The 21,236-nt window shown below is 38.9% G+C and overlaps 1 protein-coding gene across 4 annotated transcripts in view; it reads right to left on the bottom strand.

The window, feature by feature from the left end:
• Positions 1–21,236, bottom strand: part of SLC24A2 (solute carrier family 24 member 2) — a 119,956-nt gene that overhangs the window by 84,675 nt on the left and 14,045 nt on the right. For 3 of the 4 annotated variants that reach the window (XM_072153924.1, XM_072153940.1, XM_072153915.1), the window contains exon 2: positions 16,738–17,794. In XM_072153924.1, coding sequence (XP_072010025.1) covers positions 16,738–17,667 — 930 coding nt within the window. In that variant the 5' untranslated portion in view covers positions 17,668–17,794. The remainder of the gene's footprint in view (positions 1–16,737; positions 17,795–21,236) is intronic. The other variant, XM_072153931.1, reaches the window with a different exon arrangement.

Below are 21,236 nucleotides of genomic sequence, written 5' to 3'. Positions count from 1 at the left end.
GTGGGGGTAACTGTAGGAACGAGGGGAAAGGGGTTTAAGGATTTACAAGTTTTTCCGAATTCTCCCGGACCCCTCTAGACTTAGCGGTTTAGATAATATGTTTACACAAAAGAGACATATCCTGTGGAGTTCCTGAAATCCGTCCAGGGCCCTCAGGTCTTGATATGTTGCTCAGTAGTTTGGTGGGAGCCTGCAGTGAGTTCTTCAATCCTGTGCAGCAATGAGATTTCCGAGAGCAAATTGGAACTAGAGGGTACCCTAAAAGATTTCCACAAGCGTGGTGTTAGAGTCCTCGGTGCTATCAACATGAACCCCATCACTGAGTGCCTGGCTTTATTTATTGCAAGTGGGAGCATGAGTAGCAGGGTCGTCATTTAGTTAAATACCTGTCAAAGTAGAAATGAGATTGAGCACACAATTCCAATTAAGTCTCAGCAGGGGGCTCTCCCACCAAATGTGGGTCATCTCCAACATTCACTGGGGCATGAGGGGTAATCCTAAGGAGTTTTGCAGGGGTCCAGTACTAGCGTGAGAGTATTTTAAAACTAGTCTCCTGGGCTTTGCCTGATAGCGAGAGTGTATGGCATAGCTCAAAAGATTTCGACCACTTCTCCTCTACTTGTCTTCCCAAGTTCCATACTTTAACATATGGTAGCTCTGATGTGGCCCATCTGTCCAATAGCAAATCAAATATTGCTGAGATCGAGTGGGGGGTTTCGATGCACACATCTGCTCAAAGCGGGCTACTGAACAGTGAGATTCAATTTGCCTTTATAAACATTGCAAAAGTGTTGCAGCTGTGTGTATACACACCTCATTTAGCTGTTCAAGGCTCACCCGCTATTGCTTCATCAAGAGGCATATGACCCGTGTCATTGAGGAGTCGTGAATGTCAATGTCATATCATGTCGCAAAGGCACTAAAAAGTCATGATGGAAACGCCGAGGGACTTCCGGGTTATCCACTACTGAGGTCATCAGCCTATCAACGGTGAATAACCGTAGGGCATCTATAGAGCGTTTGAGTAGTTTCAGGATTTGGGAAGTCACATAAGGCACGATAGCTAAATGATGCTCATGTGTTAGGTATGTAGGTGACCACAGAAGTGTGGTCAAAGGGAAGGGAGAGAGTAGGTTTTCCCTGCTTACCCAAAGTTTTCGCTTTATAGTGTGAAACCAATCCAGGACCTACACTAGAACAACTGTCATATTATATCCTTTTTAAATCAGGCAGACCCAGTCCCCCTTGAAGCTTTCTGCGTATTAGAGTCAGTCTAGCAATCCTAGGCAGTGAAGATGTCCAAAGAAAGAGGTTAACACGTTTCTGTAGTTTACCAAAGAACTGTCCAAGTAGCGTAAATGGAATAGTTTGGTATAGATATAGGAATCTCAGTAAGACCATCATTTTTATACAACTCAGTCACCCCATCCAAGTTAATTGTTTCAAGGCCCAATTTTCAGGTCACCCTGTAGCCTCTATATGAATTGCCCATAATTACAGGAGAATGTTGTGGTTAAATTGTGTTGAAGATGTTGGGCATGTGGGGAATTACAGTATAGAGCCCCTTGATTTTAGCTATGTCCTAATAGGTCCTATGTCTATTTGAGAAGGGGGTCGCCTCAAGAAATTCCCAGTCCAACCTGTTAAACATGCCACTAACTTTTTAATACTTTCGGCCCATGGAGCTGTGTAAGGGGTAATTTTTCATGGAAGATTCTGTCATTTTCATTGATACTGTTTTGAGGACAGTATGACCTTTAGATCTCTTTTTATTCAGTTTTTAGGCAGCATTTCAGACATTTGGGCTCTATTTTCCTTTACAGGGTTCACTACTAAGAATAGTTAGGGAGTTTTGGGATGCTGCGATACCTGACATCTTTTTGATTTTATTTGTTTATGTATTTTTATACCAGTTCTAGGGAAAGGGGGTTATTTACATTTTTTTTTACAATATAGCATTGCAGTATATGGAGAATTTGATATGGATCTACAACAGTGTAGATCCAGTACAGTGTGATGTGTCCTGCTGAATCATAGGTCCTGGAGTCTCATAGGAATGCATCATTGACAGCCCCCATGCGCCGCCAACATTTAACTGTCATTGGTGGCTTTGTGCGCAGCAGTTAAATGGTTGGTGTTTGCTGCATAATGCATCTAACATTCACTATGTATGAAATGAGCTCAGCCTGTGACCCTTCTTTGTATATCCTTAATGGTATTATGATGTAAAATGATGCCATAATTTGTTATGGGTCAAACTGTTGTCTAAGTTGTAGTCAGGTGAATATCCCTCTCAAATGCCTTTCAGATAATCTTCTTAGCATAATGTCTCTTGTAGGAATTAGGGCTGCGGTCACTGTCTTGTGGGGCAAAAGGACGGCTATGGCATGTTCTTCTATACCCAAATGTTCCACAATATAGCAAGTGAAGCATTGTAATGAGTTCAAATCCTATTGAGGAGCCAAATAACTTTGGGGCTACTTCCGTTTTTTTTAATGAAATATTATGAATTATAAAAATTTTTGTCAGGTAGGCAGTAATAAAAATAATTATGATTAAGTAACTTCAATTTAAATTGTATCACTTTAATGTCAGAACCCTGCACTACCAAGTATAGGAACACATAGCTAAACAAGAACATAAGCATATACCATGTCTAAAGAGTTCATTCCTGCTATACTTATAAAATTACTCTGTATTCCTATAATTTATTGATGAAAAAATAGTTGATAAAAATAATGTTCAAATTAAATGGAGTACACATCCTAGGAAGGCTAGAAATAGCATCAGCTATTTTCCCAAGTGCAAATATTTAATTCTCGCATTCCTGAGGGAAAAGAGCATACAGCAAAAAGGAAGGATGCCAAAGAAAAACCTGTCTTTTTATGACTTGAACACAAGCAAAAAATATCATTGGTACAGTAAACAATTTACCAATTCTACTGCAATGCAACAATCTCATAAAGAGGCATATGAGCCACAGACATTAGGCAGAATAAAATCAACGGCATATTATTTTTTGCCATGACAACAATTGCATCATCTTGACATTTAGTAAAAGCTCCAGTGAGATTTGCTTGAGAACATAGTATCTAACTATATGTTACAACATTTGATTTTCCACTTGTTACATCAAAATAATTCTCGTTAGGTTAGTTTCTTTACAGCACAACTAAATGTTTGAAACCATTGGTGCAGATTATAATAGTAAACTTAAGTTATTCTACCTTATTATCTCCAGATACTGACAGTTAGGTATTGGCCCTGGAGATCTTTGTAACTTAACCTCTGAATGTGTTGTTAGTAGACTGTGAAAAATACATTTGAATCCAGGTTTGTAGCTGGACCTGGACTGCTGGGCTGCACTGGTGTGTAAGATCTTGTCACTGAACACAGCACAACCCCTCCACAAGGTTTTAAGATCAGCAACAGGCTTCTAGTTAGACATTACAACAGATGGGAGCTATCGCAGAATAGTTTGAATACAGAGATCGAAGAACACAGCAGGTTTTCCCAAATCCAGCAACAATACTGGAATATAAATGCATTTTCACAGACCTACTGCTTCTAGCTCTGTCTAGAGCATTACTGTGGTCAAAACTGCTTACAGATTCCCTATAAGTAACCGTCTGTAAGTAGTAAAGTCGCTAAAATCTAAAATAACTTCTCCTGATGCTGACCCGCTAATTTAGACAAACATCATAGTGTAAAAATAAGGGCACAGAAGAATATATCTTTAATAAAGTATATTTCAAAGTGTACTATTACCCACTTTTCTGTGCTTTACTTTCAAAAGACTAAAATAAACAGTATCATAACTTTTATAGTTGTATATGTATGACATGGTAGCATTACCCTGTATACAGTATTAGCTAATCATTGTTCATTACAGGCGGTCCCCTGCTTAAGAACACCTGACTTACAGACGACCCCTAGTTACAAACGGACCTCAGGATATTGGTAATTTAATGTACTTTAGCTTTAGGCTACAATAAACAGCTCTAACAGTTATTAAAGGTGTCTGCAACTAAGCTTTATTGTTAATCCTGGTTCTTATGACAATCCAACATTTTTAAAATCCCAAATAACACAGAGACCCAAATAAATTCAACTGGGGCTACAATTATAAAATATACAGTTCCGACTTACATACAAATTCAACTTAAGAACAAATCTACAGAACCTTTCATGTACGTAACCAGGGGACTGCCTGTACTTGTAACTGGAAGGTGTAAATGGTGATGCAAAAACCCATTTTAACCCCTAGGCGCACCAGGACGTTATAGTACGTCCCGGTGGCTAGATACTTAGCGCACCAGGATGCACTATAACGTCCTGCTTCCTCACGATTGGAGCCGGTACCAGAAGCAGCGGCTGTCAGCTGTCTAGTACAGCTGACACCGCGCTGTAACACCCGTGATTGGAGCCGACTCCGATCGCGGGTGTTAACCCCTTACACGCCGCGGTCAAGCATGACTGCGGCGTGTAAGGGTCTTCCCCCTATGGATCGGATCCCCCGTGCTGCTTACCGGGGGATCCGATCCTCTTCTGGGCAGCTCAGAGGACTGGCATGTGCCCCGGAGCTGCCCGCTCTCCCTGGCAGTCAGACCCCTTCCGGGTCTGACTGTAAACTGTCTGAGCATGCGCCTGCCTGCTCAGACAGTTTACACTGCTCTACAATAAAATAGTATTGTAGAGCAGTGTATTGAACTTGAACCAGCGATCAGAGCATCGCTGGTTTAAGTTCAAGTATGTATAAGTAAAAACATGCAAAAACACTTAACACTACACATTATAATAAATAAAAAATAAATACATAAAAATATAAGCCCCTAAAATGTCACTTTCCCATAAAAACACTTAATAAAGTATAAAAAAACATAAAAACACAACCCCCCCTCCGTATATTTGGTATTGCCGCGTCCGTAACAATCTCCATAATAAAACATAATCGTTACTGGACCCACACGTTTTTTTTTTATAAAAAAGATAATTTTTAATTAATACCCTATAAAAAATGCTCTAAAAAGTGATTTAAAAATTTTATGCACTCTAAAATAAGCCCACTAAAAAGAACTGTTCTCGCAAAAAATAAGCCCCTAACCAGATTTGTCAGCCAAAAAATTAAAAGTTATGCAAATGAGAAGATGGTGATCCAAATTAGTTTTTATCCAAATCAGTACAATTGAATAAAATACAAAAAAAAACCACATATTTGGTATCCCTGCGTCCGTAACAATCTGCATATTAAAACAGAGTCGTTATTAGATCCGCAAAGGGAACCCCGTAAATAAACAACCTCAAAAAACTCTCTCTGAAAAAAAGATGATTTTTTATTAATGCCCTTTAAAAAATGCTCTAAAAAGTGATTTTAAAAAGTTACGCAATCTAAAATAAGACCACTAAAAAGAACAATCATTCTCACAAAAAATAAGCCCTTAAACAGATTTGTGAGTGAAAAATAAAAAAGTTATGCATATGAAAGACGGTGATGCTAAAATTAACAACAATTTTACCAAATTACTTTTTATTCATTAAAAATGGGAAAAAATAAAATATATATATAAATGAAGTACTTTCGTAATCGTGACGACCCATAGAATAAAAATAATATACTATTTTTATAGTAAGGTTAACGGACAAAAAAAACACATAAAAATTTTCCTAAAAATTTATGATTTTCATTTCCTCCACCAACAAAGAGTTAATTAAATCTCACCAATTAGCTATAGATGCCCCAAAATCAAACTTTGTGGAGCCTTTTTTCTTTTAATCCATTGTAAATGTTTAATTTTCCACCCAAAATGAGTGTATTGTGAAAAAATATTACAATTTGTAGACTGCACCTCCATTTTGTTTTAACCCATATAAAACACGTAAAGGGTTAACAAACTTCTTAAAAGTGGTTTTTCATACGTTGAGGGGTGTAGTTTCCACAATGGGGTCATTTATGAGTCTAGCTATTATTTAGGCCTCTCAGTGTCAATTAGAAGTTGAGCAGGTCCATCTAAATATTAGTTTTGGTGATTTTACAAAAAATGAGAAAAATGATACCTAAATTCTGAGCCTCATAACATTCTAGTAAAATATGTGGAATCTTAAAAAACCATGCCAACATAAAGCAGACATTTGGGAAATGTAAGTTATGAATTTATTTGGATGCTTTGACTATCTGCATCAAAAGTAGAGAATTTAGAACGTTGAAAATAAATAATTTTTCCAAATTTTTGCCAAATTTTGTTTTTTTTCATAACTAAACGCAAAAGATTTCATCCAAATTTTTAAACTAATTTGAAGTACAATGTGTCACGAGAAAACAATCTCAAAATCCCCTTGATATCTCATAGCGTTCCAAAGCTATAACCACTTATAGTGACACAGGCCAGATTTGAAAAATGGGGCCGCGTCCTTTAGGCCAAAAGAGGCTGAGTCCCGTAGGGGGTTAAACTTATATGTGTGACTGCTTCAGTTAGTAAACATTTCTCTTTAAACTGTATTCTAGAAGAATAACTGTATAAAAAGTGATTAAAGGATAAACTAGTTTTATGTGATCTAATTTTTTTCCATAGAATCTGCTTTGCTGTCAGAAATTGGGATAATGTGGTAAGAGATGATTTCAGACTTATTGCAATATGGTCTAAATCTGCATTAAGGCTAAACACCTGTCCTGGAGAACACTTGGATAATCAGCACAACTGAGTGACCTCTAATCTACCGTAAATTCTTAGAAAGCCTTTTCTGTTAGACAGCATATGTTCCTGTTTTATAGGTTAGAGAGCAATCCGTTAGGAACACAATTAAGATGATTAAAATACAGCATTCTATATTTATTTGATTGGGGTTCAAACCTGTCTAAGGTTGTTTTATATAACTTTCTATAGCAGTTGGCAACTAAAAACCAAAACTTTCTACAGTTATGTTTAATAACTACTCCCACAGAATATATATATAAATCATTTTTACTGAATTTAAATTTCCCACAGAAAGAGTTGAAGTACATCTACTATCAGTTTAGTGATGGTAGATGTGTCCCAGTAAGAATTTCCTGAGGACTTCATCTGTTATAACTGTATATATTGCAATTGCGCAAATATAGAGTTTTAAAAGTTATGCTAATTATCCTGGGGCGCTCAGGCTATGTCCTCAGGAACTTCTTACTAGGACACATCTACCATCACTAAACTGATGATGGATGTCCTTTAATTAATTATAAGTAACAAAATTGTAACTTAAATAAATATATGGTGGCAAAGCAAATAATCATGATGCCTTTTATGCTGGGATAATGGAATAAACATTGATCATAGAGTCTGATGTAACCAATAACAGTATCAATTCAACGTTGTGAAAAAGTTTTTACTCTCAGAATACGGCAATACAAAAACTATAAGCTTTTCTAAAAAATAAATAAATTTATTTTTGCAAAAGTAGTAAAATATAAACTTCACATATTTGGGTATCTCTGACCCACAGACCCACAATATAATTATAATACTACACTACAATCAATGTACCGTATATACTCGAGTATAAGCCGACCCGAGTATAAGCCAAGACCCCTAATTTTACCACCAAAAACTGGGAAAAACTACTGACTCGTGTATAAGCCGAGGGTGGGAAATGCATTGGTCAACCCCCCCCCCCCCCAGTAGTATACAGCCTGCCAGCCCCCATGTAATATACAGCAGCCCCTAGTAGTATACAGCCAGCCTCCATGTAGTATACAGCAGCCCCTGTAGTATACAGCCTGCCAGCCCCCATGTAGTATACAGCAGCCCCTAGTAGTATACAGCCTGCCAGTCCCCATTTAGTATACAGCAGCCCCTAGTGGTATACAGCCAGCCTCCATGTAGTATACAGCAGCCCCTGTAGTATACAGCCTGCCAGCCCCCATGTAGTATACAGCAGCCCCTAGTAGTATACAGCCTGCCAGCCCCCATGTAGTATACAGCAGCCCCTAGTAGTATACAGCAGCCCCTAGTAGTATACAGCAAGCCCCTAGTAGTATACAGCAGCCCCTAGTAGTATACAGCAAGCCCCTAGTAGTATACAGCAGCCCCTAGTAGTATACAGCAAGCCCCTAGTAGTATACAGCAAGCCCCTAGTAGTATACAGCAGCCTCTAGTAGTATACAGCAAGCCCCTAGTAGTATACAGCAGCCCCTAGTAGTATACAGCCAGTCTGCCCCCACAGCCCTTAAAAAAATAAACTTACATACTCACCCTCCGATGTCAGCGTGGCTCCCCGATGTCCCCGATGTCAGCGTGTTCCGTCTTCTTTCTTCTCCACGGCTCTTCTTCTTTCTTCTTGCTTCTGTCATGGACGCGGCCATGCTTTCTTCATGGCCGCGCATACTATGACGTCAGCAGCGGCCGCGTCATAGTATTCGCCTGCTAGAAGAAAACATGGCCGCGTCCATGAAAGAAGCAAGAAGAAAGAAGAAGAGCCGCGGAGAAGAAAGAAGACGGAACACGCTGACATTGGTAAGCTGCGCTGACATCAGAGGGTGAGAATATAAGTTTATTTTTTTTAAGTGGGTAATTTTTTTTTTTTAATAGACTCGTGTATAAGCCGAGGGAATGTTTTTCAGCACATTTTTTGTGCTGAAAAACTCGGCTTATACACGAGTATATACGGTAAATAATATTACTGTAAGTTGATTAGTCACTTTATATCCCATTCCCGCGTACAAAGAGTCCAGTTGCAAAGTTTAGGACCTATAAACCAGATTTTACATGTGGGCCGTTTTAATACATTTTCAAAAATTAAACGAATGTGTACAAAAAAGAAAAAAATATTTTGCGATCTTCTGACGCTAATAACTTTTTCATACTTTGGGGTACGGAGATGTGTGAGGTGTCATTTTTTTGTGAAATGAGCCGACGTTTTCATTGCTACCATGTTGAGGTCTGTGCAACATTTTGATCATTTTTTAATCCATTTTTATGTGATGTAAAAAGGTGAAAAAGTCGCATTTCGGACATTTGGGCGCCATTTCCCGTCTCGGAGGTCATCGCCGGCCGTAACCGTTTTTATATTTTGATAGATATCGGGCATTTTGGGACGCGGCGATACCTAATATGTTTGTGATTTCTACTGTGTATTAGGTTTTATGTCAGTTCTAGGGAAAGAGGGGTAATTTGAGTTTTTAATATTTTATTAATTTTTTTAAAAAAAAATTTTCTCACTATTTCTTAGACCATCTAGGGTACATTAACCCTAGATGTCTGATCGTTCCTACCCTATACTGAAATACTTCTGTATTGCAATATATGGCATTTTTGCAGGTCATTCATTACAATGAGCCACTGGCTCATTGTAACGAATCTGCAGAAGCCATGTAGCCCCAGGTCAAACGAAGCCCCAGACCTCAGGGGTCTGGAAAGGGAATCTGCTTGTCTGTGTTAATTTTTCTGCCTTCTAAAGAATATTGGAAAGGGGTGCTATAAATGACATTTGTAATAGGATTCTGGTTTCTTCATAGATCAGTTTTTTTTACAGGTAGCAGCTGCAGTCTACATGGAATGTGTGGAGGAAGTGCAGGTTCTATTAAGATCCCTTAAAGGAAACCTACCATTTAGAATGGCAGGGGTAAGCTGTAAGTACCGAGCACCAGCTGGGGTGAGCTGGTGCCGGTACTTACTTTTGTTAGTGTTATAAACCGCGGTATCGCGGTTTTAACACTTTTTAACCCCTTAAGGACGCAGCCATTTTGTAGCTTAAGGCTCAGCCCGATTTTTTGGATTCTGACTTGCTTCGCTTTATATGGTTATAACTTTTGAACACTGTTACTTATCAAAACGATTCTGAGATTGTTTTTTCCCCACATGTTGTACTTCATTTTAGTGGTAAATTTTGGCTGATAAGTTTTGCGTTTATTTACAAAAAAAAAGAAAATATGATACATTTTTTGAAAAATTTGCCATTTTCGAAATTCTAAATCATTGCGTTTTCAGGCAGATAGATTTACCACCTAAATAAGTTGCTGAATAACATTTCCCATTTGTCTACTTTACATTTTCATAATTTCTGAAATGTCTGGATAATTTATTTTGATGTCACGCGGCCTACAAATAGAATATCGCTTTTCCGGATTTTCAGAATTGACTATTTTGGGGATAAATGCAGTTTTGAATGAAATTTTACATATTTAGCATCAAATCCCCCTATATAATCTACCCATTTTCAAATCTGCACCCCTCAACCTATCAGAAACAGCTTTTACGAAGATTGTTAACCCCTTGAGATCTTCATAGTAATTGAATCAAAATGGAGGTGAAATTTAGAATGGTCATAGTGTTCCCTTATACGTTCATTTAGCACTAAAATTTACACATTTCCAAAATATAAAAAGAGAAAACCCACCATACAATTTGTTCTGCAATTTCTCCTGAGTACAAAGACCCCCCACATGTGGCTGTGACTTGTGTTATGGGGGCACAGCGAGACGCAGAAGGGAAGGAGAGCCCTGCAGCTGCCAGGATTTTAGTTTCCTCATTGGCCCCTTTTGAAGGCTATAAAATTTTCGCTTTTTTGTTATTGGAGCCATGTGACGGCATTTTTTTTGCGGGATGAGATGCTTTTTCCATTGTTACCATTTTGGGGTTGGTATCGCCTATTGTTGAAAATTTAGGAACTTTTTTTGAGGGCAGGAGTAGAAAAGCATCAATTCTGTACTGGATTTTTTACTTTTTTTTTTTTTGGTGTTCACCGTATAGACTAATAATCATGTTATCTTTATTCTATGGGTTGATACGATTACGGGGATACCAGACATGAATATATTTTCTTACGTTTTACTAAATTTGTCAAACAAAACCCTAATTTGGGGAAAAATCTATCATTTATGTATTGCCGTCTTCCAAGTGGCATAACATTGTTACTTTTTTGGCTACGGAGCTGGTTGATGGCGTGTTTTTTTGCGGGACATGTTGTACTTTGCACCAGTATCATGTCTGAGTACATATGGTTTTTTGATCGCATTTTATAGCATTTTTTGTGGGATTGAAAAGGTAAAAATCATAATTTTTGGAGGGTTTATAACAGTTTTTTTTTACGGCGTTTATCGTGGGGGTTCAATAATGATTTACTTTTATTCTACGGGTTGTTACGGACGCAGTGATACTATATATGTGGGGTTTGTGTTATGATTTAGACTTTTTTTTTAGTTATATGTCTCTTTATATGTTTTGGGGGTTTGGGGCATTTTTAGTGATTTATGACTTTATTTTTTTATTGAATAACTTTTTTTTTTTACTTTTTCACTTTTATACCATTGGACATGAACAAGCAATCTTCTGATTGCTTCTTCATGTTAATATTCTGCAATACTGATGTATTGCAGAGTATTATCAGTGTCAGCCTATGCACTTGCATAGGCTGGCACTGTGCCAGTAAGATGACGTCACAGACGCCATCTTACCGGCAATTCTTGCAGGTAACTCTGGGGTCCAGATCGGACCCCAGAGTTGCTATAGCAACGATCAGCGCCCCCCGAAAACGGTTCGGGGGGGGCGATCGTGGGGGAAAGACCCCCCAGAGGCATGTTAGATGCCGCGGTCGCGCTGACCGCGGCATTTAACGGGTTAAGCACCCGCGATCGGAGACAATTCCGATCGCGGGTGTTACAATGGGGTGCCGGCTATTAGTTACAGCCGGCACCCTGTGTTTCCCAATGCCGGTTCGGCTCTGATCCAGAGCCGAGCCGGCATAAGCGCCGTGGCGGATATATCCGCCACTGAGCGCTAAGTCACTGCGCTCCGTGGCGGATATATCCTCCACGGAGCGTGAAGGGGTTAAACTTTAGAGCAGGAGAGGCTTCGGTGCTGCGCGCGACCGTGCGCACGCAACATCTCCGCTATTTCCTATGTAGGCGTGCGCACGCAGCGCCTAAGCCTGTTCTGGTCTAGAGTTTAAAAAGTGTTAAAACCGTGATAACGTGGTTTATAACACTAGCAAAATTAAGTACAGGCACCAGCTCATCCTGAGCTGGTGCTCGGTACTTACAGCTTACCCCTGCCATTCTAAGTGGTAGGTTTCCTTTAAGAACCAGACTCTTTTTGTTTTTTTGCATTTTGTTTTTTTAGTTCCTGCATTCCAAATTATTATTTTTTTCTTTATCAAATGGACTTTTTTACAGTTTTCACTGTGCGGTGCAATTGGCACATCCCCTATAGGGCACGTACTTACAATTGCTTTAATGCAGCTGGCTTAGTACACACATTTATTTCACATGCACTGGACCTTGGACTCATGGGCACTGAGACTGAGGTCTATTAAAGAATTTACTATTATCACCAGCACTTTAAAAATATACAATTTGGCTTAAAAATGTAGTTAAGTTTTAAATTAGAAGGCATTGGTAAATTTGCCTCACTGGGGGAAAAGTATTAAAACTTGAGCATCTAGCCAGTGACCTGCCTTGCAGACTAAAAATAGAGCCTTGAGAGTGGCAAAAAGTCAACATTTTTGCTGCAATTTTTTCATTCCTTGTACACTGGCGTACAAGACATGATGAATATCCTCCTCTGCAAATGCTGAGGAATTTTTCCAATCATCTGCCCAACAGAAGGGTTACAGCTGATGAGACACTAAATCAGGATGTGATTACTGAAATAATTTACACCGGGGAAGTGTCAAACTGTGACACTGTGTTCAGGTTTGGAAATAAATGTGTCAATTTGTCTATCTATAGTTCAGAATTGGAGCTTTAGATGGAGCTCTGTGGACTGAGGTGTTATGTTATGTGTAGAGTACAGAATATTCCAACCACTTACAAAATGTAAACCACAATGTATAACATATTGTATGGTGGTGTCCCTAAGAGCTGTCATCAAACGCCAGAGCCACTTCTAAGAGACAATCTCCTATCTTCTGGTTAGCAACTACAATAAATACTGAACATGAAAATAGACATTTATCACCCATTAGCAATCAATGAGTAAAAACATTCCTATTTGCAAAAAACACAGATCTAGTGCTTTTGGACGTATCTCAGCAGTAACTTGTCCGAGCAACAACCACTAACTAAAATTCCATTCTTATAGGGGCTAATTTATACAGGGTTTTGCAAACAAATTCCAAACATGTACAAAAAGTCGATTTGAGGAAGATGACAACTTTTCAAGATAACCTTATACCTTACAGAATTTAAACGGTCTTCCATGAATGTAATAATCTGTACAAAGTTTAGAATTAGGAAGCTAAAATGAACATTGGTACTTATCTCCCATCAAGCATCTTGCTCTCCACTTTACACACAATCTTTGAATCAGTGCAATGCATTTCCTGTTTTGTATGAACTGCTTATCTTGAGGGAGATGTATAAAAAGTGTCAGTGAATGGACCAGTGCAGTTAGACTCCACAGTCTTATTCAGCACCAGATAAATCATGCTGGAGTCATACATTAGACCAGCTTTTATTTTGTCTAGTTTACATCAGAATTTTCTTCCTCTTAGATTGTGGTCACACCCCTTTTCTGGACAAGTCGGAATACAACCCAAAAATGGTCTAAAATCCTCAATAAATGTGGCACTCAGCAAAAATTAGTCCAGAATTCTGGGGTAAACATGTTGATTAATCTCCCCCAATATCTGTGATAGATGTCAAAAAGAAAGGGGTTTAATAACTGTTCATAATAGTGTACTGCATGTACACTATACAAAGAGGAGCAGAGCGACCTGAAGAGGAGCCGAAGGACCAGAAAAGGCACCATAACATCAAAAGCAAGAAGAGGACCTACAGGGGGCATCAGAAAAGTGAGTACATTGTTAATTTTTTTTATAGACTTGACTTTAAGCCGAGTTTGGGTTTTTCAGCACACATTTTGTGCTGAAAAACTCGGCTTATACTCGAGTATATACGGTATATATTTTTTCGTAATGTATAGTATATAATTTTTTCAATTTTAAAATGAACTCAAAATGATCATTAGAAGTTAATTCCCTAGTGTGTGACAGTCATTTTGATATATAATATGCATACATATTATAATATGATGCAAACATTGCAAATATGGCAATGTTTTTTTATAGAATATCGGGAGATTTTTTTATTTTATTGGGGAATATTACTGTGTCTTCCATGAGGTCATAAAACACCCCTGGGGGACATTTTCACATTTATTTATTTTTTTAATTCTGGTTTTCACCTTTTATCGGGAACAACTGTAAAAGCCACAGTTACAGCGTGAAACAACCCCCTGTGAGGGCAGATGTTTGATCAGAGCTGGACTGGGTCCTATGAGACCCAGCAGCACTGAATAACCCCTACAGACCACCGGGTCTGTAGAGCAAGGGACAGTGTCAGCACTCTTCCTGCTGCTGCTTCTGCGTGATGCTATTAGGACTTGAGAAGTGCGATAATAAACTGCATCTCCCGTCTCCCTAGGGTCTCCAGCTGCCTCTGACAGAAAGAGACCCGATCCTGTCTAAATATGTTGCTGCAGACTCCAGACCTGCGCCCGCTGTCGTGTTTTTTCATTGGGTCGTCCGGGAGGAGTTAAGTGTGTGGGGGGGTTCTGCTGCCAAAAGCGAGATCGTCAGGAGGATTCACTGAGTGAGGAGACTGTGAATCACGCTCACATGGTCTTATTAACCTCCATAACAGCTCAAGGAGTTGGGGTTGGTTTTGCATATGATGCAAAAAATTATAACTTCACATTTCAGAATCTACAAGTTAAGCGACTTGCATGAATGTAACAGTTTTTCTTTGAAGGATAAAGTAAAATAATGTATGCTGCAAGGAATGAACATTCTCACTTATAATTATTCTCCAATATTATAACATGGTCCTAGTCTTTTTATTTGCAGTTTTATATTAAGGCATATAGAATTTATTTTTCATTGTATTCCGTATGAATCTGAACACAAAAGAGTAAGTTAAAACCCATCACATAATGGATTTAAGAGTTATTCTCCCCTAAAATTATTGCATTATGGAGGGAATATTGCTTAACATGGACTTACTGCAGGTGTATGGAGCCACAGTGACCATTCTATAAAGTCTCCACACATGTTGTTTGTACATACAGAGAATGACATCTGCATATCTATGATTATGATGTATAGGCAACTTTCATTTAAAATAATTGTTAAAGGGGCATACCAGTCTCCTAGTTGTTACAAGTTGTGTGCCCTTGTTTTTGTGATCGTAATATCCCTTTAAAACCTGTTGCTTTATATACTATATGTAACATAATCACAATCTGTATTTTATTAAATAAAACTAATATATTCAACGATTCGAAGTCATCAACTACATAATTCATTGACTTTATTTAACATCACTCAGTGGAGGATTACCTTGTCTACTTGCTAATTAGGCTTTCTGGCACTCCACTATATTATATACCCATCACCACTACTTAAATCCCCTTCTGTGTCTGTCAACTTACACAACAGGATCAGAGCATAAACCCGTAACGAAAAATGCTGCACGGTAGATGATGTTAGAACAACAATGTTAATTAGAACATACACTCACCGGCCACTTTATTAAGTACACCTGTCCAACTGCTCGTTAACACTTAATTTCTAATCAGCCAATCACATGGCGGCAACTCAGTGCATTTAGGCAGGTAGACATTGGCAAGACAATCTCCTGCAGTTCAAAATGAGCATCAGTATGGGGAAGAAAGGTGATTTGAGTGCCTTTAAACGTGGCATGGTTGTTGGTGCCAGAAGGGCTGGTCTGAGTATTTCAGAAACTGCTGATCTACTGGGATTTTCACACACAACCATCTCTAGGGTTTACAGAGAATGGTCCGAAAAAGAAAAAACATCCAGTGAGCGGCAGTTCTGTGGGCGGAAATGCCTTGTTGATGCCAGAGGTCAGAGGAGAATGGGCAGACTGGTTCGAGCTGATAGAAAGGCAACAGTGACTCAAATCGCCACCCGTTACAACCAAGGTAGGCAGAAGAGCATCTCTGAACGCACAGTACGTCGAACTTTGAGGCAGATGGGCTACAGCAGCAGAAGACCACACCGGGTGCCACTCTTTTCAGCTAAGAACAGGAAACTTAGGCTACAATTTGCACAAGCTCATCGAAATTGGACAGTAGAAGATTGGAAAAACGTTTCCTGGTCTGATGAGTCTCGATTTCTGCTGCGACATTCGGATGGTAGGGTCAGAATTTGGCGTCAACAACATGAAAGCATGGATCCATCCTGCCTTGTATCATGGTGTGGGGAATATTTTCTTGGCACTCTTTGGGCCCCTTGGTACCAATTGAGCATCGTTGCAACGCCACAGCCTACCTGAGTATTGTTGCTGACCATGTCCATACCTTTATGACCACAATGTACCCAACATCTGATGGCTACTTTCAGCAAGATAATGCGCCATGTCATGCAACTGTGTGATGCCATCATGTCAATATGGAGGAATGCTTCCAGCACCTTGTTGAATCTATGCCACGAAGAATTGAGGCAGTTCTGAAGGCAAAAGGGGGTCCAACCCGTTACTAGCATGGTGTACCTAATAAAGTGGCCGGTGAGTGTATGTTATGCTTAGGTTGCCTGCATGGTTTTATACAGTATTATTTTGCTAAATATGATTCAGAAAAAAATTATTTATCCTTTTTCAATTTCTATAAACAACATACATTTCCACCTCATAGGATACCTTAAAATTTTATGTATATGACCATATGTGTGTGCTATGCCTATAAAAGTTACATGCTTACTTTTCCACTAATTTCATAGCAATATTTAGTCAAATACTGAAACACAACCAACCTTTCCTTCAGAATTAGCAGACGATACCTTAACAACCTTGTTCCGGTTCAGTTTCCTCTTCACCCAGCTTTCCACTTGAACATTGAACTTCATAAAAGTAACATAGGTCAGATAAGCCATGAGCAGCAGGAGGCTTTCCCACCACTGGATGAAATTGTCCAAGAAAAAGCTTATGAGCATAATCAATCCCAAAATATAAAAAGACACATCTCGAAACAGTGGCCACCAGGTGAGGTTTAAAACCTCCTTAGAAAATATAGCACACATGCCAATAACAAAGAGGATATTAAATACTGCTGATCCAACAATGGTTCCAATACCAACATTGCTGTGAGATATAAATACTCCTATTAGTGAAGTAAACAGTTCAGGGGCAGATCCACCAGCAGCCATGAAAGTTGCTCCAGCAACATCATCAGAAATCATCAATTTCTCAGTGATAACTGTTAATGAGGGAACAAAAAATTCATCACAAACTACAGCTAGTGCAATGAACATATAAATCATCCCAAATATATGGAGCACAACAGCACCCCTCTTTCTGTCTTCTAAAGAAAAAATGTCTTCTGGGTATTCCCCCTTGGTTACAGATTTGTTGTCTCCACTTTTATAGTTCATGGAAATCGTGGACCCAGGAGTATCATTCTGGTTTTGCTCTGCAAAGTCCATCAGATTTCGTTGATGCCGTTGCAGAGGAGTATGGCTGTTTGTAGCACTTTTCACGTCATTGCTGTAAAGCTCTGTCTTTAGAAAGGCACCGACTGAAGTGGACAAAGTGCTTATGGCTGTTATACTGAATACAAGACCCAATATTCTAATAAGTCTCAGTTTCTTTTGAAAAAATGGACGCTTCTGGTTGTGGCAAGAAAAGGTTTTTCCTATACAGCAGCTTTCATTAGTGTTGACAGTAGATTTTTCTATGAGGCCCATTTTTTATTTCTTCAACAGAAAATGCTAGATTACAAATATAGTAAAATCCAAAGCACTGACATGCATTTCAAGGGTTGAAAAACTTTTTTCTTGCAAAGGTGTTCTTTTGTATTTTCTTTATTCATGCCTAAAAAAGAGAAAACGAGAAAATATGGTCAGGCAAGACCTGAATCACATATGCACATTAGTTTGCCTTCTGCATTAATAATAAAACAAAACAAAGCACAATATGACCTGTTGCTTCAAACCAATATACCATAACCTGATGCCTGACACCAAAAAATAATCCAGAAACTGAATGATGACAAATTGGGCCGATTTATCAAGCTGTCTGAAAGTCAGAATATTTCTAGTTTCCCATGGCAACCAATCACAGCTCTTCTTTAAAATATTCATGAGCACTGGTAAAATGAAAGCTGAACTGTGATTGGTTGCCATGGGCAACTAGAAATATTCTGACTTTCAGACACTTGATAAATCTGGCCCAATATGTTTGAGTTAGGCCATTCTTACACAGAAGTTTCTGGTCGGTATTTAAAAGCAAGAAGTATATTCTAAACACAGAAGATATGCAAATCATCCCATTGTACTTTTTCTCTATAGATCCCATTCTTTTATTTGGCTTTCAAATACAGTACTGATAGAAAAAAGCTGACGAAAATACTGATGTACAAATACATTCAACTAAAAAGAATGGGAAAGGCAGCATCCTACACAATTTATGAGCTCTTTGGGTGTCTTGCACACCAGAGTTATCATAATGGCTTAAATAATGTAAATGATGAATGGGCACATAAAGGGTTAATGGCTGCATTAGATATGCAATGCAAATTTGGTGCAAAGCTGGAAATGTGACAGATTGGGGCACATTTACTAAGGGTCCGCGGACCGCATTTCCGTCGGGTTTCCCGACTATTTCCGTTTTGAGCCTCATTTAACAGGGGTTTTTGGTGCACCCGACCTGATTTTGGCGCAATCGCGCCGACTTTCAAGCGACACAAATTGGACAACCCGACTGATTCAGACTAAGCGCGGGATTTAAAATTCAAATTGTGTCGCAAGACATGCACTCACATACACTCGGAAGAAGAAGGTGAACTGAGCGGGGAAGCGACACATGCAGGATATCGGGCGCACGATCTTGTTGAATTGCGGCAGACTTCATCCTTGTCGGACAACGCACCTCAGGGATCGCGCATGGAACGGGTAAGTAAATGTGCCCCATTGTCTTTTTGACAAATGTACAGTACATGTAAGGGTGTCATGCATAGAGTTCTTCCTGGTCCAAACTACTTTTGTATCTTTACCAAAAGCAGCATCTTAAACTAAGGCTTGGTCACACATGGTTTGGAATTACTGTAGGTTACAACCTGTTAAATTGCCTGTGGCTATCCAGTTATTTACTGTAGAAGCATAGTGGATGGGATTAAAATTCCAATTCACTTGCTGCATACTAAACCTGGAACATGTCAATAATAGCTATGGCTTCATACTAACTGAGGGTGCCAGTACTTTAATGGGATAAAATATGGTGACAGGTTCCCTATAAATTCTTCCTAGAAAATTAGGAAACACTGGATTCATACATAGTGCATTGGTTTTATGGGCTTTCTGCAGATGAAGATTCTATTAATATCAATGAGAACTGCACCTGCAGTTAACCTGGAAGGCCAATAAGCTAAGGCACATTTTGCTTTCTGTCCTACTGTCAAGCATCTGATCAATGGACGTGCCTATAATTGCACCAACAAATCATCAACAAATCATATTCATGTTGATTATTAATAGTGTGCCATGTACAATTGGATATATAATTCTCTTCTAGATACTTATTGTTTTGTGTGTCTTGGAGACGGATCATCATACTTTACAGATTACATTATAAACCATATGAAAACAAACAAAAGTGCATATCTTTGTAGACACATTTACACTACATAATAAAGGCTTTTAGAGGAAAATATTGCATCTAATAAGAGTTTATGGCTGTAACATTGGCCACCAACATGTTATCTACCCTAGTTGGAACAGCTCCACTGTCCCTGTTACTGTTCATTCTAGGCTTGGTGCTCTGCTTCCATGGCATCCTGACTGCATGTATCACACTGCTGTCAGCTTACAAAGAATATGTGCATGTCAAGATCAAATAATTTAAAGGAAACCTACCATCACAGATCTATGTAATAAGGTAAATCCAGTGGCAGGTTCCCTTGATGTACTGTAGCTCCAACTGCGCGTGGAGCAGGAGCTACGGCTACTGCATGCCCCAGTAAACTCTTTCAATCCCTTCTAATAAGAAGTGTTCAGCATGCAGCTACACCTGTCTGCAAAGTCGGAGTTCTGAGCATGTGCAGTAGCTCCAGCTTTGCATAGACTATGTATGAAGAGTGTGCACGCATGCAGCTGTGCTGCATCGCATCTGAAGCTGGAACTACTGCGAATGCTGTTTCACGGCACAACTCCCCCAGGACCCAGTAGCCTTTTAACAAAATTTGCATATAGATAAGATTATAGTTTTATAAAATTCTGAGCCACTAACAATTTTATTTAAAAAAACATGGAGCTATAATACATGAACCCACCAAGGCCTGTGTTCTTTTTTCTGTTGTGTCCCTCTTTAATCAGCCGGGTGAAAAAAAAATACCACATCCAATGGGAAGTGCTTGAGCATTTATGTTTCTAGGTTTCTACATAGGAGTGCTTTCTATCTTTTAATACCTGGATTTCTGACCCTGGTTTCATTTATTGATTTGTAAAGCGCTGCAGAATTTGATGGCGCTATATAAATAGAGGTTATTATTATTATGGACTCTGATTGTGGGCAGACCCATCGCTCGTAGTGAACCTTAGACTCTGCTTGCATACAGAATGCTTCAATCTCCATTCTGTTGCTCTGCTACCCTCCCTGACCTACGTCTTGCATCTTCCCTGACCTACGTCTGCAGGCTTCCCTGAATTTACAATATTTATATGTGCATGTATGGGCTATGTGTATGTGTGTTGTGTTCATGTGTCTGAAATGTATGTTTGTGTGCCTTGTGTTCAATAGAGGAAGAGAGAAGACTATTGTTCACAATCAGTGTCAGTACAATTCGGACCTACCGTATGTATGATTCTAAGTACATTACATTCTCTGTGTCTTATCTTTATTACAAAAATGCTAATTCATGTCATGTGGGAAAATCACTTGCTGTGCAATGCTGTCCCAGTGATGACTGGTGACATCGCCTCTTGCCCTCTTCGAGCTCAATAAGAATGCTTGAACCCAAGAATCCACCTTGGGAACACTATAGGAGGCACTGATGTATGTATATAATGTGTCTATATATATATGTGTGTTTATGGTGTGTATGTGTGTGTATATGCTTTGCGTGTTTATATGCTGTATATGCTGTGGGTGTGATGTTTATGGTGTGTGAGTGTGTGTTTATGGTGTGTATGATGTATGGTGTGTACATACTATATGTATGTATGCATGATGTATATAAACTGTGTGTGTGCATATTATGTATGGTATGTTTATACTGTATGTATGATATCTATATACTGTATGTATGTGCATATAATAC

This window comes from Engystomops pustulosus, chromosome 1, assembly GCF_040894005.1.
Source record: "Engystomops pustulosus chromosome 1, aEngPut4.maternal, whole genome shotgun sequence".
Classification (NCBI taxonomy): Eukaryota; Metazoa; Chordata; class Amphibia; order Anura; family Leptodactylidae; genus Engystomops; species Engystomops pustulosus.
The sequence above is the reverse complement of the archived record's forward strand: the minus strand, read 5'-3'. Positions and strand labels throughout refer to the sequence as shown.